The following is a 24625-nucleotide window of genomic DNA, read 5'->3' on the forward strand; positions in this document are numbered from 1 at the left end:
ATAAACCATGGCTTTGAGAAATCCCTAGAAGCAGAAGTCACAGGGGTCTGATCAGGCGAACGATGCGACCATGCAGTAGGAAACGCATGGCTGATCACTCTGGCTTCCTTAAAATATTCTCGAAGGGCCTCCTGTACGGATCGACCGATGTGTGGTCGAGTCCCAGCCTGCATGAAAATGAATTCATTCAGAGCCGCAGCTGTAGCTGTAGAACAACACAACTGTATATCATATCACGATACCAGGACCGGCCTTCTCCATAAAGGGGCCCAGGTGTAACAAACCTTTTGGGGCCCTAAAATATTTTTCAAAGGTAAAAATTAAACGATTCGAAATAAACGCATTGTAAAACCGCTTACCTGCAAATAATTTTGGCAGAAGAAAACAAAAAAAAAAAACACATTCGAAATACAACTAGTTTACATAACGTTTACTGAACACAAAACACTAATATAATAGAGAAACACAGAGATATTATTATTACCGGGGCCCCTAAAATCCTGTCAATGAAATCCCTTTAGTTATAAGCAAAATTAGAAGAAGAAAAAAATACGTTTACGCAAATGTGTACAGACTGTGTCCACTCGATCGTGAGGCCCGGGTGCATTCCACCCATCTCACCCCCGAGATGGCCGGCCCTGCACGATACCTCTCGACAGTAACTGAGCAAGTCAAACGACCCGAGTGGCGAATGTCCTCAAAGAAGGATGGTCCAATGATAAACGAAGCTGTAGACCCGCACCAGTCAGTAACTTTTGGCAACTGCTAAGGAATTTATTGGACTGCATGTTTTGCGTCGTTCATACCCAGTAATTGTGCGTATTCACAGCTCTGTTCAGGTGAAAGCGAGCTTAATCTCCCCACAAAATCAACCACTGCTATGGTTCAACTCCACTCGAGCAAGAAATGTTAAAGAAAATGTGAATCGACCTTAAGAGTCCTGCGGGCGTGACCTGAATGAGTAGAAATGTTGAATCTTCCGTAGAATTTTCCAGACAGTTGTGTGAGGCACGTCCATGTGTCTTGATACAGCGTACACTGTAGGAACCAACGCTGTTATCAATGACCTGCTCCGTGAATAACAGTGACCGCACAATAATAAGAATAATATCAGTTTTATTGCATCGTTTCAATAAAAATATAAATAACAAAACTCTGCAGCCTAGTCTTTCTGCTTTTACCAATGGAAATATTTGAGGAGGAAGAAACTTTCCGTTTTGTTATTAGTCCATCACTCAAAATTTTGAGACACCTCAATAAATCAATATTAAGAAGTGAAATATACCTTAGGTTAAAAATAATATACTGTACTTTGTTTCTAAACCAGATAACTAGAATAAAGGAATGCATGTAATTATTTCTCTTTCATGTTTAATAGTTAAATTACACTTCACTTATAAAAGGTATACAGAATCATCTTTGGGCGGTAGAGCGCCGTTACTGAATTTGGGTTGAGCGGATGTGATGGGTGACAAATACTGTGACGATAATGATTAAAAGCATTTGTTATTATTATTATTATTGAACGGAGCATGGCTGGTTTACTTACATTGTTTTGTAATTTTTCTATCGCCTTTCATAAAGCGTAAGTTTGTTATAGATTTGGTTTATTGCCTTTTTATTAATAGCGTATTGAAATATGTCTGGTGGCGCTACAGTGTAGAGAACATGTATTTCAAATTTTGTCGTATATTGTTTAAATTCGATCACCACATTATTTAAAAAGTATATACTTTTTTAAAAATTCTGAATAGGTTATGTATACAAGATCACTCAATAAAAATCTGAATACCTAATTAGATTATGCATATCGTTTCCTGTAATAAAGTGGGTTTCCCTTCAGGCGTGGTCATTTCATTTAAGGAAAGTTGTGCAATTCTGTAAAGTTTACAGATGTTTTGACCAATTTAATTTATCTGTTTAAGAGAAAAGTCATAGAACGAAAGTGAATTGTGATCCCTTTTATAGCCAGTGTTAAGTAATGTAGCATGCAAATAAAGGAGTAGTTTTAAGTACATTTCTGAAACATTCAGTTAAGGTATCTACAAACAATATTCTAGCATGTATGTAGATAATACTGGGTAAGAGTTTTTTTTTTTTTCTTATAGAGTGTTAATATTTATTTAAATAGTGAAATTATTTTGGACAAAAAAGATGAATTGCTTCGATATTTAGTTAGCAGTCACATTGATTGATGACATTCATTTGACAAAACACGGTAGGAAAAGCTGTTGCATAAGTTGGAGGAAATGGATATGAACCTAGAGACAGATGGGAAATGAGGATCAGGACTCACAGACACCCAGGGAGAGGTAAATGGTACAATGGAATTTAGGAGAATGACAGTGACTAGTGAAGTAGTGCTTCATGGCTTTCCTAGGGCCATTTTAGCTGTATAAAGACTTAGGAGGTTTGCCCCTATGCTTAAAAATCTGTTTAATATGTTCATTATTCCAGTGTTCACCTATGGAAGGAAGGCATGGGCAACAACTGAAAAAAACAGACAGGTTGCATGTGGCCCAAAGAGCCTTGGAGAGAAGAATACTCCACACATCCAAAAGGGATAGAATAAGAAATACTAGAATTAGAGAGAGATGACTTGGGTAGAAGTTACTATAAAGCATGTAAATGGAGATGGGCTGGCCATATTAATAGGTTGTCATGTGCAAGGTACACAAAATCAAGCATTGAGTGGACCTAAGAAAAGGTTGTTGCCAAAGAACAAGCTGAGAGGAAATGATATCATATTTCTTTCAACTTATTTCTAATAGGTAATACACTCCACTCCCTGACATTTCTCTTTCCATAAAGATTCTCTTCTTTCCCCCCCCCCATTTTAGTCTATTTTATTTTTTTAATGATAAATTCATCTATTAATAGTTGGAAATTTAAGAACACATAAGTATCATGGATTAGGATAAGGGTTAAAAAATTTGAGAATCTGCTCTAGAGATCAAACACTGTGTTTCAAGCTACTTAATTTTCTATCTCAACTTTTGTATGTTTTCTTTCAAGCCTTCTGCCATGTGATGATAAATCTTCCTCTTATTTCTGTTATTTTTGATTCCTGTGCTCCACACTCTTCCTATTTACCAAACCCTGCACCTAATTGCAGTAGAAATCTAGCTATATGTGTGTGTGTGTGTGTGTGTGTGTGTGAAATAATGTAGAATTGCCAGCAGAGGTGGTCAATTGGTAGAGCCTCCTGCTACTAATGGCTTGCAAAAAGTTAAGCAAGTTTGAGTGCAGTTAGTAGTTGGAAGGGATCAATCATTCAATGCTGTTGCCACATTTTCCCTCAATGAGTCTTTGGACTCCCTGGAAGTGTCACATAATAATAATAATATCATCATCATCACATTCCAATATATATGTGTGTGTGTGTGTGTATATATATACACACACATATATCAACATATATACACACACACATTCAAGAGGTACACAGAATACTCTGATTGTTGTTGTTATGTTCCATCGAGTTGTTTTCAACTCCTGGTGATTCTATGAACATGTGCTCTCAATTCAGATCTCTCCCTTGCATTTCTTCCAGAATTTCCAGGTGCATTCCAGTGTGTGTTGCTTCTTTAATTTCATCCACCTCTAATTCTTGGTTTTCCTCTTCTCCTGCTTTCATCAACTTTAGCTAGCATCATCATCTTCTACACACAAAACCTATCATACGTCTCCTTAAGCTCATTCACTGTCAGGGTACTCATAACTAATTCTGGCCATCCATTCCACATGTTCCCCACTCTCCATGCAAAAAAAAAAAAATCTAGTCTGCACGCCCTTACTAATTACACTCTTACACAAATTCCATAGCTAAGCTAGGGTTCCCATTCTTCCTGTTTTTCCTGCTACAGTCCCGTTTTTTATAAAATGTCCCGAGTTAATTCCAAAATTCCCTCTTTTTTTTAAGTATCCTTCAGGAAAAAATGGATAAATGGATTTGATCTCATTTTTAGTATACCGGTTTCTATTACAATGTTGATAATAATAAGTAATATTTATTTATTATTTATAATCATCATCATCATCAAATTCCTGCCATGTACCCTCAAGGGGTGTACAGGATATGATAGTACTACATGAAAAAAAGTACATCATTATTAACTTCCTATCTACAATTTTCCTCCAAATCAGTCTGTTACTTGTCAAGACTCCAACATTATCAGATCTTATATTTCTATCATCTAAGGCACTTTGTACCATATCAATCCACCTATATCTTGGTCTTCCTCTGGGTCATTTTGCTGCCAACCTGGCGGAGAACACTTGTTTTGCCATACCACCTGAGATTAGCTCTGCTAACGCATTCCTGGATGTTGACAATGTCAAGTTCTTTCCTAATATCCTCATTTTTAATATGATATTGCCTATAGTTATCTATAGTTTGTTACTTCTGTCTTGGAGTCACCTTTATATAATGGAACTATCTTATCTTCTTTCCACTTTCTTGGAACCTTGCCAGAGTTGAGACTTAGATTGAACAACTTCATCAAAGGTAATGCCAATTCTCTTGCACATTCATTTAGTACACTTGCTGACATACCATATCCAGTTATACTGCTTTACCTCAATTTTCACCATCAGCTGCTGCAAAAGCTCCATTTGGACAGATACACCTTTGCAAAATGATACCCCACAACTCAAGTATTTTTTTTTTTTTTTTTTGCCTCTGTCATCAGCATTGATTAAGGGCATCCTGCCATAGTCATTTTTCCTCTTACATGCTACATAATGATTGGATTGGCCTGCTTAGCTAATTTTCTGTCATAATCTGATATGGCCTTTCTTACCATACTAGTCATTCTTCTTTCTTGCACTTTATACTGCTCAGGAGTATGCTGATAACCTTTTTCTTCGTATTCCCTCTGCAGTGTTTTCTTTTTTTCAGTTCTTGCTTTATATCTCTACTAATTTATGTAATTCGTACTCGGTTTTTGTGTAGTCTGATACTGCTTCTTTCAAACAATCTCTGACCACTTGCCATTCACTATTAACATTCTTTCTTTGTATCAGGTAACCAAAAAAGTTTGTGCGGTGTTTCATAATAAAAATTGAACAACTGCAGAAATTTTCATAAAATGTTTTATTCATTAAAATAAGCACCTTCACAATCTACAACTTTTTCCCCAACGAGATACAAGTTTCTAAATCTGGCTTTTATAAAACATTTTTTCTTTGAAAGTAATGTATTTACTTGAATATGACTTGCCCTCGTGTACATCTTGAACCTCTGATTTTACTTTATGAAAAAAGAAATTAAAAAGATTTGCATATACCTCACACAAGAAAAAGGTTTTAAAACTTAAAGAAATAGATAGTGAATATTGTTATGGCTGTTTCAGATGTTTTGGAATTCGGTTGTCGACTCAACAATCTTCCACATGCCTTTGTCATTGCTTGCACAATCTTTTGGTAATATCACACCAATCATATGTATAGAGATGGAAGCAACCAGTAGAGGAAATGTGGGAATGATAGCATTGACTTCTGATCTTGGATTGCATGGAGGTGGAGTAAGATTAAGAGACTATCATTAGAAATGTTGTACAACTGGATTTTGAGAGCTTGGGACATGATTTCACTAGAAATAATTAATTTAATTACAGAAGCATTGTTGCTAAATGCTTCAAATATATCATGTGATGAAGGTTAGTGGCCGATCACATAAATAACATTGATAATTAAAATTTAAATACATTCATTTTATAAATAATGTGAGTAATTATAATTTATGTGAGTTCAATATTGCAAAATGTAAGGTTTTAAAATTTGGAAAACAAAGATGGGATGCAGAATTTATGCTTGGTGATGATACATTGTTGGAGGTGGAAGAAATAAGAGATCTGGGGGTGATAGTGGATAAGGATCTGAAATTTAGGGGACACATAGCCAAAATTGTGAAGACAACACAAAGGCTTCTGGGAATGATGCGGAGGACATTGATGTGTAGAAGTGGGGAGATTCTTGTTCCGTTGTATAAGGCTTTGATTAGGCCACACATGGAGTATTGTGCCCAGATTTAGTCACCTGGTTTACAGAAGGATGAAGAGATGTTGGAAAGTGTCCAAAGGCGACTGACTAAGGTAGTTTCTGACCTCTGGAATGTCGAGTATGAAGAAAAATTGAGAGATGCAATTTGCAGAGTCTGGTGGAGACCTACAAGTTGGTAAGGGGTTGTTATAGGATCAATGCTGGAGAAGTTCTACAGAAAAGTGGGAGATCGGGGGAGAACCAGAGGTCATCCCTGGAAACTGTATAAAGAAGGTGTGAGTAGGGCAGTGAGAGGCAGTTTTTTTCCGTGCAGAGTTGTAAATGATTGGAATGCCTTGCCTGAGAATGTGATGTCTGCAGGGAGTTTGAATGTGTTCAAAGCATGGTAGCACGATGAGCTGTGTGTGTGTGTGTGATAAAAGGACCTCCCAGATGAGTCTTTGACTCCATGAGGTCTTGGGTAATAATAATAATAATGGATATTGAGGATTCAATTATAAACGTCAATTTAGTTGTTTCCTGAAAAACTTGAAGTTTCCCAAAATCCCAGCATATATCTTGTACCACGATTTTTTAACTTTAATTTTTGGGGAAAAAAGTGAGAGTTATATTCGAGTAAATATGGTAATAAACCTAGCAACCTCCGCTTCAATCTCTGGTTTATTGTAGAACATATTCACCTGACATTTCACCTAGCAATTAACACCTTTTTTTTTTTTTTTTTGCCACTAGACAATCACATGCGAAATAGACTAGTGGCAAAAAAAAAATGGTGTTAATTGCTAGATGAAATGTCAGGAGAATATGGAGGATGAAGGAATATCTCCCATCCTAAAGCACAAATCTTCTCATGGGTAAATTTTGCAGTATGAGGTTTGGCATTGTCCTGTAGGAATAGCACTTTCTTCCGATTAACTAGTCCTGGCTGTTTCTGAAGTAATGCATCCTGCACAAACTAGAGTTGCATCGAATAGATCTCAGCCGTAATTGTTTGTCCTGCAGCGAGAAACTCGTAGTGGACAATACTGGCTCCGGTCCACCACACAAAGCACGGTCTTCTGAAGATGAAGCAGTGCCTTGGAAGTGTGTAGTACTGGATTATTTGGTGACAATCAATGATAAGTTCCCTTCCTATTAGAGTACAAGATCCATTTTTCATCATAAATGAGCAATAATTCAAAAAGTCTTGTGTTTATGATGTGAAAGAAGTGAAGAACAAACTGATACCTTTGAAGTTTATTGTCATCTGATAATGCATGTGGGACCCATTTGTTTAGCTTCCATGATTTTCCCAGTTTTGCAAGTGTAAATGAATTATTTTGCAACTCATCTTAAACATTTGTGAAATTCTTGACATGTTAAGTTTGAATTATTTTCAACAGTGGCATGTAATTCTTCATTATTAATAATGGAGGAACTTCCTGAACATAGTGCATCTTCAAGTGATTCATCACTAGAAACAAATTTTTTAAACTATTTCTGCACAGTACGTTCTGCTACCACGTTTTTTCCAAATCCTACACATATCTTATAGGATGCTTCTGAAGCCTTCGAACCAAGTTTAAATTTGTAAAGTAAACAAGCTCTAATTACACCAGATTCAACATTTTAAAAGGGTTCCAAATCACAGAAAAGAGTACACACCAAGTTAGAGCACACCAATTGACTGATGCATATATCAGTGCCTTATGATGCAAAAAGTTGATCTGCCTGCATTCATTGTGCTAATCTACCAATACATGACATCTGCATCTTCTTGTGGATCCTCTCCTTCTCCCCAGTCTATAGCAGCAGCCAACAATATATTTTGTCCTGTTGGCTTCAATCTCACACCAGACAGCCTCCAATGAACCATCCTCCCATACCTAAAATCCTGTTTAATTTCTAATTTTGTTTGTAGTTCCTTAGCTGTCATCAGCAACACTTCTTTCGACAGTATCCCTATATTTATATCATTTTTCTATCAACTAGGTCTTACTGATGTCTATTATTTTTGATCAAGTTGAACAGACAAATGCCAAAAACTATTTTTTTCTGATACTCCTGGCATTCATTTCACCATCCCTTTAGCCCAATAATTATCCTTGATGCCATTACCAACCCACTCAAATCTGAAACTTGTGAAATCGCATTCAGCATTGCATAATTAGTAATAGTGCAGATGTGGTAGCCCTGCAAAAGGATTTGAATAAGCTAGATAGATGGGCAAATGAATGGGGGTGTCAGTTTAATGCAGCAAAATGTAAGGTCTTGAGGTTTGGGAAACATCGATGGGATGCAGCATACTCTATGGGAGGAGTTATGCTGGAGGAAGTAGAGTAGACAAGAGATCTGGAGTTGATGGAAACCTGAAGTTTAGGGGACATATTGCAAAGGTGGTGAAGGTAACACAGAGGATTGCTGCAATTATGAGAAGGACACTGACCTGCAGAGATAAGAGGGTTATCATTCCGTTATATAAGTCTCTGATCAGACCACACTTGGACTATTGTTCTCAGATTTGGTTTCCAGGATTTGAAGGGGATAAATTAACTGTGGAAAGGATACAAAGACAGATGACAAAGATGGTTTCAGGACTGTACAAGGATAGTTATGACGATCGGCTGAGGGAATGTGGACTGCAGAGTTTGGTGGATAGAAGGAGAGGTGATATGATTGAGACTTTTAAACTGTTGAGAGGTGGTTACAGGGTTGACACCGGGGAGTTCTTTCGCTTGGTTGAACAGTGGGAAGGAGTGATGACAAGAGGCCATTCCTGGAAGTTATGAAAGGAAACTGTGAGCAAGAGGGTGAGGAGTGGTTTCTTTGCGTGGAGGGTGGTTGAACCATGGAATGCATTGCCTGATGGAGTGGTGAGAGCGAGAACGGTCAATGAGTTTAAGGAGTGGTATGATAGACTTTTGTTTCTTGGGGGGGGGGGCATCTCCCCTCGATGAGTCTTGACAGACTATGTTCTTAGGAAGGACCTCCCACGATGAATCTTTCGACTCCATGGAGGCCTGAATAATAATAATAATAACCATTTCTGTACACACTTATTTATACCAAGGGTAACCAGACACATGCTTCATTGCATCTCCTTTAATATCTGTAGTTTCTCTGGTTTTTTTCACTTCCAAACTCTCACTGAACATTTTCTCCTAACATCTAACTCCAATACTGTTCAAATGTTATCCATAAGGCATGTATAAGTCCTTTCATCCATCAAATCCATGAAATCAAATGCACAATACATCTATCAACTGTACAATCTTTTTGTTTACTTTGATTAAAAGGAAGGGCAATTATGGCCCTTCCTTTTAATCTGTCCTATCATATTGAGGCAGCAGACTCACAATCTTTAATTTCCTTACTCTTAATTTTCACTTCTTTCGACAGCTCTTTCATATCCTTTCTCATTGCATATTTCTCACCTTTCAAATCATTAGTTCCTGCCCAAACATTCAACTCTTTAACTTCTACCGTCTGTAAATTAACAGCTTCACTAACTTCCTTTATCTTTGCATCTGGGAAAGATGCTTTCATTAAATATACCTCTTATCATCAAATCTCTATATAATACTTGCTTGTTATTTCAAGTTGCTTGCATTTTCATACTTTCCCAATTCACTTTTTCTTTCATTCTTTTGTCTGCTGTATCACATAACAATAATTTCTCCAGTCGCTCTAGCTTCCATTTTGTCCTGTAAAGGACACCATAAGTGTGCTATTTCACTCCTTACTCTCGCCTGATCATTCACATTACCTTCAGCTGCTTCTTTGATGTTCTTATTCATATTTCCTGTAATATCATTAACTATTTCCACACTCTTCGGAATACTTTCACTATCTTTCCTTACTGTGTTAATGTTATTATTACTCTTAGGGGGACTTCTCCAAGGATTCATTGTATAGCCACTCTATTCCACTCCATTACACACACACACATTTATCATCTCCACTACTACTACTTCATTTTTCTGTTTCCACACAACTCACAATTCTTGTAGATACACTTATATATTAATTATACAAAGCTTTTAATTTTTTCAGGAAATGACAACATTATACTAGAATATTAATTAAAAACCTTAATCATTACCTTCCTATATTTTGACAATGTTACATTGCCATCTTCAGGGATTACAAAACAATGATATGTGCACGCAGGCACTAACACTAAGCAAATGAGGCTGAAGAAAGGCAACTGAAGTCAGTCCTAAAGGTGCTCCCTAGCAGTTCGGTTGTGTTGGCCGTTGGATTGATGTTCTTAGAATGCAAGCTTCCCAAATTTGGGGCAGCTTCATGCACCCAAATTTGTTGAGGTTTGGGAAGTTTTTCAGTGCTGCAGCTGATTCAAGGAATAATCTTCCATATTTGCACTTACTGCGGTGTAATAAAGTGGCCTTCTTACATCATATTCTGTGGTGGGTGTCCAATGCATGGTCAGTAAGTCCTGAGTTGCTGTATTGGGGAAACCGGATGGAATCTTTGTGTTTGGATATTCTGATATTAGTTGTCCTGCCTGTTTGGCTGTACTAGGACAGTTTGCAACTGCAAGGGAGGTGGATGGTCTTTGGTGGAGTGGATAAGAGATGCCAATTTCTTATGTGATTTGTAACTAGTTGTGAGGTCATATTTTCTTAAGATTTTTGTTAGTTTTTTGGATATACCTCAGATATAAGGAATGGTAATAGATTTAGAGTAATCTCTGTTATGAAGGGGCTAACTGGTTTAATATTTTTTGGGGGTTGTAGTCATTGTTAAGGATATGTGTCATATAAAGAACACACACACAACAATTCATAAACAAAATGTCAAAAAGGATGATTTATTAGTGAGTTTTGATGATTCTGCCCTTTTCACAAATGTTCCAATCCATGATACAGTTCTCGTACAGAACAAATTGCTACCTGATATTATTGCTCTCTTTACCGTTAATTAAAAAATAATTTTTACCCAGAAAGAAGGTACAGCTATGGGCTCACCACTATCCCCTCCACTCTTAATTGTTAACTTTTATATGGAAGCTATTTGAGCAATATGCTCTAGATTCTTTTAAAATCTTACAGTTTGGCTTAGATATTTGCCATTGATTTCGTTATCTGGCCACAAGGCCACAAAACTTTAAGATATTCCTAAGGCACCCGAACAAACAGCATGGTGGCATTAAAAGCCCAAAAACTTGGAAGGTACACATTCAGCCCACTTAAGTTCTTCAGGTTCTCAAGCAAACCCTTATTTTAGGGCTTGAAGCTATAATTTCAACCTTTATTGGCAACTACCATTTTGTTTTAATTCATATGAATAATTATGTGAGCTCTTTAGTTTAATATATCTCTTAATGATTCGTAACTAAACAGATAATTATAATAATAGGACTGAAATTTTTTTTTTTTTCAACATTGGTCATGCTGTTAGTGTTAATGATTCACCAAATTACTGTGACTTTAGCATACTCCATGGATTGTAATGTAGCTTGTTTCTTTGGTTTCTTATATATGTTCTTATATAACATTTCAGATTTTTTATGACTTTTTCTACCTCATGTATTGATTTACATACTCTTGCATATTTTCTACCATCATGTTGTCACTACTTGTTTCACTTAGCAATCTTCAAAGTAACTGCAGACATCTAGAATATCTTTAGTATTCATGTTATCTTTATCAACTCTGATTTTATAGTACTCTTTCTTCCATTTCGAAGCTTTTTCAATAACTTCCAGAATATTTTTGCTACTCCTCTGGTATTTATTTTCTATATTCTTACTTTTGTATTCCCATGTCATTTGTTTTGCTAGTTTACCTTTTGCTTTCTCACATTTTACTCTTTATTCTTTCAGAGCACCAGCTGACTTACTTATGAGGAACTTTTGATATGTTTTCTCTTTTTTTTGCCATGGAGTTCTGAGTTTGCTATCATTGCAGACAACCGCACCACATAGAACCTCTGTAGCTCAGTCAGTATAGATGAAGCCCTTTGGTTGAAAAGACCTGGGCTTGAATCCTGTCGATGACGTAAGGAACTTTTATCTGGTCTCTTTCTACTAAAGGTGGGTTAGTTGGTCTCATATGGTGGTGGAGGGTTTTTCATCCCTCAGAACAGGCAAACCCTACATGACAACAACCACTGCACCACATGCCTCTATAGCTGTCTCTCAGTCAGCATTTTCTCTGGGATCTGTCACTGAATCCCCAAGGTTTGGTTTTTGTTTTCAAACTCCATTATTTTTCACAAATAATATTTCTGTATTTAATTCCACATTCTCCTCTGAAAGCTGCCCAACTTTGATTCTTTTTAAAACTTTCTTACACACTTTTCTTTTCAAATAATATTCAATTTAATCCTTCTGAAAACTAAAAGATGTTCACTTTCTGTTTCTTTTATTCTCAACCAGCATGAAGATATCGCTATCAACAATTTTTGTGCATCTTTATGTTGGAACATAGTGTTAGTAATAACTAGTCTCTGTCCTGAACAGAAATTCAATAGGTACTTACTATTATTATTAGCCTTACTATTTTCTGCAAACAATTTTATCTATCTGATAATCAATTTCATACTCGACTGGTTAGATCAACAAGACTAACTATTCTTTTTTTTTCTTTGCGTCAGCTGCCTTCTCTAATACCTCAAAAAATTTCTTCACTTTTTAGTGGAACCTTTTGTGGGACATAGGCACATAGCCTCATTGTCCACTTCCCCATTCTAATATTTGCCTGCATCACTCTAATTGATATTGCTTGCCATTCAAGAAGATTATCCTCATATTTAATGTTGAATACAAAAGCCACTCCTTTTCTCTGATCATTACTACCTGAATATAACATATTGGATATGTTGCTTAGAAAAATCTCACCTGTTTTTTTTTCAGTAACACATATTATGTTGATCTGGTACATATCCAATTTTTCTGATAATTCGATTTCTTTTTCATTGATGCTTCTTACGTTGATGGTGCTCATCTTGAACTCTGCTGATGTTCCAGTTGCTGACTCTTTGCTGATCACCCTTGTTTGCTGATGAAAATAACTGGGCCCATATTTAAACTGGGTGATTCTACAGCATACATGAAATTCTGTCATGTACCACATGTTATATTGGTTTACACCAATAAGAATACAATTTGGTTGGATATCCCAATTTGCTATGGCAAATTGGGATATTTTGGTGGGTAGAAGAAGGAGATGTGATGTGATCAAGACTTTTAAACTGTTGAGAGGCGGTTACAGGGTAGACATTGGAGAGTTTTTTCACTTGGTGGAACGGTTGGAAGGAGCGATGACAAGGGGCCATCCCTGGAAGTTACAAAAGGAGGCTGTGTGCAAGAGGGTGAGGCGTGGTTTCTTTGCATGGAGGGTGGTTGAACCTTGGAATGCATTGCCTGAGAGAGTGGTTGGAGCTGGAATGGTCAGTGGGTTCAAGGAGTGGTATAACTTTGTGTTTCCTAAAAACCACCTCCCATGATGAGTCTTTTGACTCCATGGAGGCCTGGATAATAATATCCTCATTTATTCATTCATTATGTCAGAAACCCTGGTCAGTTTCTGCATTCCTTAAAAGGCTACAGAGGTCTCCTCCCAGTTATCCAACCTTGACTCTTGAGTATTCTTTAAAAGTAAAAATGTACTTGAGTACCTTTGTTATACGTCTTTGAAGCAGATCTAATTTCAAAATTGAAATACTTATTGTCTTTTAAATAACTGTTTTTAAATTAAATAATAAAAAAAAAAACTTATTATAGTGAGTATTCTTATCTTACAATTGCTGTTTCTTGAAGTAGTTTCCTTTCAACTAGGCTTAGACAGTTTATTTAATATAAACTGGCTGATTATTTTGAAACCATTAACATGAAAATACAGAAAATACTTTGAATATGCAAAAATCAAATTTTAAAGTCTCTGGTATTATAAACAAATAAATAAAAGTGAAAGAATGAAATATATAACTACGGCATTACATTTATATATTAAGTTGTGGAATGATATTTTAGGATTGTTCCCCGTTATATCAGTCAAAATGAATTTTATATAACCAGAAGGTTAATCTTTAAATTTGTGTATCATAAAATTAGTATGACCACAAGTGAGATGAACTGCAGTGTAGTTTTGATTACTTTCAACCAGCCTCTTTTCCCCCAACAGGTGTGATGAACAGAAAAATCCCTCCTCCTCCTCCTTCCCATTCCTTATTGCATTGTTTCTAGAAGCATAATCAAGTAGTATGACAGTATATCTGATTCTTAACTGTGATGTAACACTTTTGTTCTAATCAAATTTATGGCATATGAAAGTAAAATGGGTCTATTACTGTTATCAGTAAAAACATATCAAAACCCCCAATTTTTCATCTAGCCTAAAGCTTAAAACAAATGTAAGAAAATCTTTAACAAACTGAAAGCATACTTTATAAGGACTAAATGGAAAATGCTCACTTTCTGCTAAAATGAGAGTTGAGTCTTTTGGTCCCTTCATACAACTTATGTCTTTCTTGCCTCCACTTCTCTCTCTCACATCCAGACAGTACCATGGTAGCATCACCTAAATGTCAATATATATATTTTTAACTCTTGTATATTATTAAGAGAGACCTTCAGGGAGTCAGAGACTCATCAAGGGAGGCCATATACTACACACACACACATCAGCTATCATACTTATTCTTGAATTCATTCACACTGTTTGCACTCACAACATCCAATGGCAATCCATTCCAGAGAGAAAAATCTAGTCCTCATCCCCTTCTTAGCGGCCTTCATTCTCAGCTTCCAAGGATGTCCTCTTGTCCTTTCCCCACCCTCTATAAATTGAAAAATTTCATCAATTGAAATCCTGTATAACTCTTTCAGAAGCTTGTAAGTTTGTCATATCTCCCCTCTTTCTCCTGTTTGCTAGTGTCTGCATTCTATAAATTATCAATCTGTCTTCATAATCAGTATTCCACAATCCGGATATCATTTTTAACACTCTCCTTTGTACTCTCTCCGATATATCTGAATCACAATACAAACTAGGGGACCAGACCTGTGCACAATAGTCCAAGTGAGGTCTTATCAAGGCTTTGTAAAGAGGCAGAATTACATTCTTATCTTTTCATGTGAACGTTCGTTTCAGCATTGCAATTATCTTTTAGATGTATTTGCAATCTTTGTCACATTACCCCCTGAACTTCAACTTCCTATCTATTAACACTCCAAGATCCCTAGCCTCATCAGTTTCTTCCAGCCTAATCCCACCAATATAATGACATTGGATATCTAATCAAGCCGAAGTGAGTGACTTTACATTTACTGACATTGAACTGACACCCATTTTCCCATGCTCACAATTCCAACTATTCAAATCATTCTGCAAGTACTGCATATCAGCAGCATTCCTGGTTACCCTACCTATCTTTGCATGATCAGCAAATAGATGTATGTCGCTTGTCAAATCCTTCCCGATATCATTAATGTAGAGATTGAATAACAGTGGACCAAGCACTGATCCTTGTGGTACACCACTAGTTACCTTAAATCTTGCAGATTCACATCTCCCGTATACCACTCTTTGATATCTGTTAGTCAGCCATCTTCTTATCCATGCTTATATTGTATAACCCAAACCCATTTTCTCCAATTTATATAGCAGTCTGCCATGCTGTATTCTGTCAAAAGCCTTAGCAAAATCCAAAAGTATCATGGTGTATCCATTCCCCTTGTCTATTTCACTGGTAACATTGTTATGGAATGTGAGCAAGTTGCTAAAACATGACCTTCCCTTAGTAAACCCATGTTGTTCATTGCAAAGCGCAGATTCACTGTCAACCCATTTGTGAATGCAAGCCCTAACCAGTTTTTCCAAAATCTTTCCAAAAGTGTTGGCAACAAACTAAAAACATAAAGCTTTATCTTACACCTTGATTGATTTCATTATCTTCTGTTTATTACTTAATTGTAACTTTAGTTTTGTGTTTTTATATACACTCTTTGTACAGCTTGTACTAATTAGATGTAATGGATATTTCTGTGTATGTTCCATAATTTTTCTATGTGTATTTTATTAAAAGCCCTTCTCTTAATCTATGAAAAATTCATAGATTAAGATTAATTTAGAGACACTAAATGTGTCTCTAAATTAAATTCTCATGTCTTTGCAATAATTTGTTTTAAAGATCTCTGATTTTCCATTTGAAGCTTCTGAGTTTAAATTCAGTAGAAGTTTATGCAGTTGCAATTCACAGGAATTTCAGTTATATAAGCTTAATTCTGTACAGGTAGTTAGGTATATATCTCATTAACTTTTTATTTTAAATATCATAATTGATATAAATAAGGTGAATTTCTTTTAGAAGCAGCATTGACATTTCAGTTTAATAAAGACCAATATCAAACTAAACACAACTGACTTTTAATCAGATATTTTAGAAAACTGTGTACTAATAAAAATGAATATATTTCAGATTTTATTATATATTGATATGACAACATCCAAGAAGGCATTATCAAGAATCAAGTTGTGCCTTTCATTTGCCTTTTCAAATGCAGTTCCTTCATCACTGTTAAAGTAATACTCTATAAAATGGCAAATATCCGACGCCATTTTAACTTTGGTTTAACAAAGTATCCTCCCTGCAATTCTTCAAGCCAGCCAAAAAGTCTTTTACAGAGTCTAGAAAATAGAGACAGTGCATCAGAAAAAGAATGTTTTACAAAATCAGGACTTATTAGTGACATCAGTAATTGTTTAGATCTCTGCTCTTCATATATACAGGTTAGTTGTATCTTTCAATATTTGTATATATCATTTTTACATGAGAAGTGTGGCAATGGTGGCTAAATTTTTCTTGTATAGTGTCACTTGGCAAATCTTTTTTATTTATTTATTTATTTATTTTTAAAGCTTGTATTTCTTCATGTAAATAAACTTGACTGTTCAAAAATAAGATCAAAAAAAAAAAAAAAATCAGCTAACGCCTTTTTTTTTTTTATTTTATTTATTTTTTTATTTTATTTTATTTTTTTTTATTTTATTCCCCGTATACGGGGAGTAGGCGAGGCCATTTAGCCCTATCTAACTTTTGGAGACTGAGTGGGCAGTTCAATCTCCACTGGTACCAATCAGAGATAGATGGCCCAAGGCTATCACTAATTACGCGGTACTCAGTGAAGAGAGACGGCTCAAATGTGCCGCCATCTCGTGGTCCCTAACCCTAACACACTATATTTAATGTCTGAAATAACGTGGGTTCTACGGTCGATTTTCTTGAGTTTACAGGACGAAAAACCCGAGTTTCCGGGAGGAAAAACCTGCTTGCCCGTGCCAGAGATCGACTAACTCGGGAACCGGTCGAAAAAAGGCTTAGAAAAATTTCCTCTAGTCGCCTACTAGACTCGAAACCAAGTCTTCCTTCGTGCGGCCAAGCGCGGTGGTTGGCAAACGCCACATCCACTGAGCTACACAGGCTCTCTTTAAAAAATCAGCTAACGCCTTTTTTTTTTTTTTTTCAAAAATAAGATGGAACTAAATAAATGACAGTAGGTTAATTCCACAATTTTTTTTTGTATGTTGTTTAAGCAGTATGTTTATTTCTAATAAATTATATATGTAAAGGTATCTTTCGAATAAAAAGGCCTCTTTTCATCGAAACATCTATATATTTATATGAACAGAGTTTATGCATATTTTCTTTCAGGTTTTTTATTTTGAGCAACATCAACTTATCAGTCATCCAGTTTGACCAAAGTATACAAAATTTAAAGCATGATGTGTATTCATTAAATTAAATTAAATTAAATTGACACAGTTTAAAGTTCATAACAGTACTTCACAGTATAACCAACACCATATTTACAGCACTTACTCTTTTTTTTTGGGGGGGGGGGGATTTCCAGTCAGTATCCTGAAGATCACAAAATTATCTGTGATGGATTCATTCCATTTAATTAGATAATTGAAATAATTCAGATTGTAACTGAAAAGGAACTAATGTCTTAACAAGGTGCCCCCCCCCCCCCCAGGTGCCAGATAAAAACAAAATTAATTTAGAAAAGTCACTAAATGTGGTTATAGAAATGGTCTCCCAAATCTTTGGTAAATTACTTGTTGAGAGTGCTTCACAGCTAGTGCTGATTCTAAAAAAAATCTCTCAGACCTGTAGAGACTTCTGTGTAGCACATTTATCTTCTTCCATTTAATTCTGTGTGAAGACATGTCCAGAGAGTGGTCTGCCAGTCCTGACCTGCTATATAGATGATTGCAAATGTTTTATATTCTTCAGGGTGAATGTTAACAAATCTTCCAGTCCAGTGTGTTCAAAATAGGATAATTTTGCAGTCACAAGGAACTTTATACATTCCAGGATGTGCAAGAGGATGAAGAAAGGATGAAGGTTGTTAGTTGGATGTATGGTTTGAAAGTGGTATGGAAATTATATCTCTGGAGAACTTGAATATAAGGAATAAGAATAGTTTTGCTATGATCTTGTGTGTGTTGTTGCAGGAGGGTGAGGGAGGGACATGCAATATTTTATCTGCTTTATAGGGGTTTTAACAGTTGGCTTAAAAAGTGGTGCAAAGATGCTGAAGTTCAGTGCTGTGTCATTTGAACAAATAGCCCAAAATACTTATACACAGAGTCAGGACTGTTTAAATTACACAGCTTTGCTGCTGAACTTGGGCTCTTCTGCAACACTTTTAGCCTCTTGGTTTTAGGAATGTATATATATCATCATCATCATTATCAAATTCCTGCCATGTACCCTCAAGGGGTGTACAGGATATGACAGTACTACATGAAAAAATTACATCATTACTAACTTCCTATCTACAATTTTCCTCTAAATCAGTCTGTTACTTGTCAAGACTCCAACATTATCAGATCTTATATTTCTATCGTCTAAGTCACTTTGTACCGTATCAATCCACCTATATCTTGGTCTTCCTCTGGGTCGTTTTCCTGCCAACCTGGCAGAGAACACTTGTTTTGCTAATCTTTCCTCTCCCATTCTATTTAAGTGACCATACCACCTGAGATTAGCTCTGCTAACGCATTCCTGGATGCTGACAATGTCAAGTTATTTCCTAATATCCTCATTTTTAATATGATATTGCCATTGATGCCATCTGTTCACGCCTCTAATCTTTCTCAGGACTCTCATATCTGCGGTCTCTAGTCTTTGGTCAAGTGTTTTACTTCTGACCCAGCTCTCAGATCCATAAGTTAAAACTGGTTTGAACACTGTCTTGTATACAGCTAATTTAGTGTTCCGACTAATTTCTCTCTTATTCCATATGAATTTATTCAATTGACTTCCCACCATACCAGCTTTGCTGATTCTGTTGTCTATTTCTATATTTAATTTACCATCTTCAGTAAAAATCGTGCCTAAGTAGCTGAAATGTTTTACTTGTTCCACATGTTCTCCATTCACAACACAGTTGACATTTTCAATGATTCTGCCTATTTTCATTGTCTTTGTATTTTTATTGCTGACCTTCATACCATATCTATTACAACAGCAATTGAATTTAGTCAGAGAATCTTGCAGACTTGTAGCGGATTTATTTAGAAGTATAACATCATCCGTATAAAGCAAAGAGCTGACATTAACATCTCCAATTTTGATATCAGGTTTAATACCACTTTTTTTCATAATGTGATCCATATAGATAATGAATAACAGAGGGGATAATGTACATCCTTGTCTCACTCCAGATTTAACATTAACCATCTTCCTGTACTTCCTTCAATTCTAACTGCTGACTTACAACTCAAATAAAGACTAAGTATTGCTTGATATAATGCCCCATTGACATCATATAACTGTAGTGTATTGAATAGCTTCTCTCTTGGCACCTTGTCATATGCCTTTTCCAAATCGACAAAACTTAAATACAGATCTTTGTTATATTCCAATGCTTTCTCGACTATTTGTCGTAAAGTGAAGATCTGATCCTGACAGCCTCTATTTGGCCTGAATCCAGCTTGTTCTTCACCAAGCTTTTCTTCCACAATTCTTCTCAACCGTTTCTCAAGTATGCTTGCATAGATCTTGCCAGGAACACTCAGTAGGGAAATACCGCTGTAATTCTCAGTTTTCTTTCCCTTTTTATATATGGGTACTATGAGAGCTCTACTCCAATCATCGGGAATTCGTCCCTCTGTCCAGGCTTTCTGAACTATGCAGTGCAGCCACAGTAAGTCTTTTATACCACCATACTTCAGCATTTCTGGTCGAATATCATCTACTCCTGCTGCCTTTCCACATTTCAAGCCTTTGATGGCTTTTTCTACTTCAAGTATGGATATGTATTCCTGACTGCATGCCTGGTCAGTGTTTTTATCACTGTGCTGTCATCACTGCTTGTTTCATTTAGCAGTTTTTCAAAGTAATTACTCCATACTTCAAGGATATCTTTTTCTCCTGTTTTCATGTCACCTTTATCATCTCTAACTCCTTTTACAGCACTCTTTCCTCCATTCTTAAGCTTCTTCAACAACCTCCAGAATATTTTACCACTTTCTTGATATTTATTTTCTATATTCTTGCCAAAGTCCTCCCATGACTTTTGTTTAGCTAGTTTTACACACTGTTTAGCTTTCTTACATTTGTCTCTGTATTCTGTAAGAGTAAAAGCTGACTTATTTGCCAGGAACTTTTGATATGCTTTCTTCTTTTCCTTCACTGCCTCTTTAACTTCCTGTGTCCACCAGGGAGTTCTGATTTTTTTATCCTTGCAGACATCCTCACCACATGCCTCTCTGGCAGAATCAATCAATGTTTTCTTCAGAGTTTGCCACTGAATCTCCAAGGTTTGATTCCTGTTCTCAAACTCTTTCATTTTCTTTTCAATAATCTTTCTGTATTTTAGTCTACAGTTCACATCTGAGAGCTGCTCAACTTTTATTTGCTTTAAAACTTTCTTACATGTTATTCTTTTCAATATGAAATTCAATTTTATCCTGCTCAAGACTAAATAGTGATCACTTCCAATTTCAAGTCCTCTGTACACTCTGGTGTCCTGAACCAGGGAGAAAACATCACTGTCAACAATAACATAGTCAATGAGACTTTTCTTATTCCTAGCCTCTTCTCTCCATGTGAATTTGTGCACATTTTTATGTTGGAACATGGTGTTAATAATAACCAGTCCATGTCCTGAGCAGAAATCCAACAGATATTTGCCATTATTATTAGCTTTGGTCTTTTCTCCAAATTTTCCCAAAATATTTTTGTATGTCTGACAATCATTTCCTACCCTGCTATTTAGATCCCCAACAAGGACCAACTTTTCCTTTTTCATTGTGTCAGTTGCTTTTTCTAAAGCGTCAAAAAATTCCTCCACTTCTACCTTAGTAGAATCTTCTGTGGGACCATAGGCACAAATAAGTCTCATTGTCCAGTTCCCCATTCTCATATTTGCCCACATTACTCTACTTGAGACTGACTGCCATTCAAGAAGATTAGCCTCGTATTTTGTGTTGAATACTATGGCTACTCCTTCTTTTCCTTGATTGTCATTGCCTGAATATAACATTTTGTATTTATTGCTCAGAAAGATCTCACCAGTTTTGGTCTTTTTTGTTTCAGTCACCCCTATTATGTCAATCTGGTACTTATCTAATTCCTCAGCTAGCTCCATTTCTTTGCCATTCAGGCTTCTTACGTTGATAGTACCGATCTTTAACTCTGGTGATGTTGAGTTGGGGTTTGTTTTCAGATTTGTTCCAGTAGCTGACTTTTCGCTGTTCGCCCTGGTTCCCTGGCGAAAACAACGGGCGCCTTGTTTAACCGGGCGACGCCCCAGCCGGCATGAAATTTTGTCATGTTGTACCATCATTTTTTATTTTGGTTTAACCAATAAGAATACAATTTGGTCGGCTAAATCCGAAATTGCCAGCCCATCCTCATTCGTTCAGTGTCAAAGTAGATACCCAACAGGGTGCACCACGAGAAGGTGAGGATTGGACATTAGGTCAGACGCCCTGGTTGGTTCTCCGCATTCCTTGAAAGGCTATGTGGAAGTCTCCTCTCAGTTATAGCTTTGACCCTTAAGCACCCCAATCTATTTATGTTAGTGAATAATACTGCTTGTTAGAAATTAATAAGCAGTATTATATTTTATAGAGATCGAAAGAGGTTACAATCACTATGAAATACATGTAATGCTGCATATTCCCTCTACTCCTCTCCTCCTCCCCCTCTCCTGAGGACTGGCAGTACTGTTATAACCTTTTGTGCCATGCATGAGCTAAAGATTAGATAATCCAGGAAGCCTTCTATGTAGATCACCCATCAAATGTTTTCAAGCCATTTTAGACCTTCAGTAAGCTGGTTCAATTTATCAAAAACGGAGAGAAGTAAATACATGTGGCTTCCAAAATAATCGACTTACAAAAATAGACACGCTGCTCTTTGCTGATGATCAGATCATCTTTTGAAAGACTAAAGACGAACTGCAGAAATCAATCTATAATTTAAATAATATTATACAATAATATGGCCTGGAAATATCAACGGAGAAAACTAAAGTCATGGCTTTTCATGGAGATAACCCTGTTCAGAATTAAAATAGTAATAAATAATAAAATAATTGAGCAAGTTAATTGAGTGGTTTCTTTGCATGGAGGGTGGTTGAACCATGGAATGCATTGCCTGATGGAATGGTGAGAGCGAGAATGGTCAGTGAGTTCAAGGAGTGATATGATAGACTGTGTTTCTTAGGGGAGGGGGACTTCCCCTCGATGAGTCTTGATTGACTTTGTGTTTCTTAGGAAGAATCTCCCGCGATGAGTCTTTTGACTCCATGGAGACCTGAATAATAATAATAACAATAAAAACTTTATAAAAGTCACTGGAGTAATTAACAGAACCTTTAAACCTAATTACGCACAGAAGTACACAAGACTTAGTCTACAAAATTCTATTCTATGGAATAGAATAGAATTTTGTATCCTACACTATTCTATGGAAGTGAGATATGGACCTTTGGAGAAAGAGATATACTGAGAATTCAGGCAGCAGAAATGAAATTCCTTAGGAAAAAAGAAAAACTAACTCTATTATATAAAAAAAGAAATAGTGAAATAATTAAAAATCTTAAAATTAATTCCATAAAAGTCTTGGTCGGTGATTAAATATAGGAAAAACTGGCTAGACCATATAGCAAGAATGCAGAAAGAAAGGTTACCAAAAAAAAAGATCCTAACATATAAGCCTAGAGGAACAAGAAATAGGGGACGACCAAGAAGAAGATGGACTGAGTTCAGAACAGGCTACTTGGCCTAGAACCTGGGTAGGAAGAAGAAGAAGATATTTATATAATCTCCATGAACTATACCTCTTGGTTTTAGGAATGTATGTAGTATCTATTTATTTTAGTGAGCAATACTGCTCATTAGAGATTAAGGTGAATGAAAGTTCTTTGCCTATATGTACTTTTAATAACTTTTATTATTAAAAGTACTTTTATTATAGTGCAGTATGCTTTTATATTGGTATTTATTGATGAGAGATATTTTAGTCTTTAGTAAATTTTGCTGATTAGAACATACATTCATCATCAGTGGTAATGATGAACATCTGAGCATAATTGTTATTCATTTATTTACCTGTCTCTCTTCAGTTTTACTGAACTAATTCCCTCTCACTTTACTAGTATCCGTTATAGCATGAAAGTTAGTCCATGTCCAGTTTGTTTAAAAAGGAAGAAAAAGTTTGCTATCAAACAATTTGCTCCATTGCTTTCACCTGAGAAGATTTCTCAAAAGTAATAGAAATGATCCTTTCTTTTAGGGTTACACGGTGATCAGCATTCATTTTAAAAATTTTATGGAATTTACAACCGTGTTAAAATTTTTATTATCCCGACGTTTCAATCTTCACATCAAGATCATCATCTGGAACGTACATAAATATACAGGACAAGCTGAGTTACATCATTAACTGTAAGCTAGAGAAACAATGATTTGATCACGTTATTCTACTGGCGTGACCTCTGGTGAAAAAAAAAAATAATAATAATAAAATAAAATAAAAAATAAATTTTTACATCAAGCTAAATTCTATTTTACAATGACAGGAATAAACATTCTTTTAGATGGTTTTCTTTCAGAAACAATTGGCGTTCTATTTTTAGTATTACAATTCTTATTTTTGATTTACAATACTGGATTTTCTACAGTCCTGTTTATAGTTGTTCTTGGTGAGGAAGGTTGAATATATACCTTCCATATGTTTGGGATTTTTAGACCATCATTGTTGTTCAGATTGGGATGGTAATATCAGGGCATGATCAGGATAATAGGATTCCTATTAGACAAAAAGAAAACATAAACGACACATTAAATATAATAATTATGGTGAAGCTGACCTTTCTGATCATGCCCTGAATACCTTACACAGAATTGACTGGAAAACCACCAGCTGTCTACATCAAACTAGAACATGGTATGAACGGAAATTCAAGGAAGCCTGTGAGATTATTATCAACCACCACAATCTGAACAACAATGATGGTCTAAAAATCCCAAACATATGGAAGGTATATATTCGACCTTCCTCACCAAGAACAACTATAAACAGGACTAACAGGACTGTAGAAAATCCAGTATTGTAAATCAAAAATAAGAATTGTAATACTAAAAATAGGACACCAATT

At 35.9% G+C, this 24625-nt stretch overlaps 1 protein-coding gene across 3 annotated transcripts in view; it reads left to right on the top strand.

Annotated features, from left to right (window-relative positions):
* The first annotated feature begins 1500 nt into the window (after nt 1-1500).
* The window catches only part of LOC150109806 (uncharacterized), a 124045-nt gene continuing 100920 nt past the window's right edge, over nt 1501-24625 (top strand). For 2 of the 3 annotated variants that reach the window (XM_090412600.1, XM_090412770.1), the window contains exons 1-2: nt 1501-1585; nt 16426-16736. In XM_090412600.1, coding sequence (XP_090268726.1) covers nt 16545-16736 — 192 coding nt within the window. In that variant the 5' untranslated portion in view covers nt 1501-1585; nt 16426-16544. Of the gene's footprint in view, nt 1586-1848; nt 2082-16425; nt 16737-24625 lie in introns of those variants that run through there. The other variant, XM_090412687.1, reaches the window with a different exon arrangement.

This window comes from Typopeltis vanoorti, chromosome 1, assembly GCF_054136105.1.
Source record: "Typopeltis vanoorti isolate ZY-2024b chromosome 1, IOZ_Tvanoo_1.0, whole genome shotgun sequence".
Taxonomy (NCBI): Eukaryota; Metazoa; Arthropoda; class Arachnida; order Uropygi; family Thelyphonidae; genus Typopeltis; species Typopeltis vanoorti.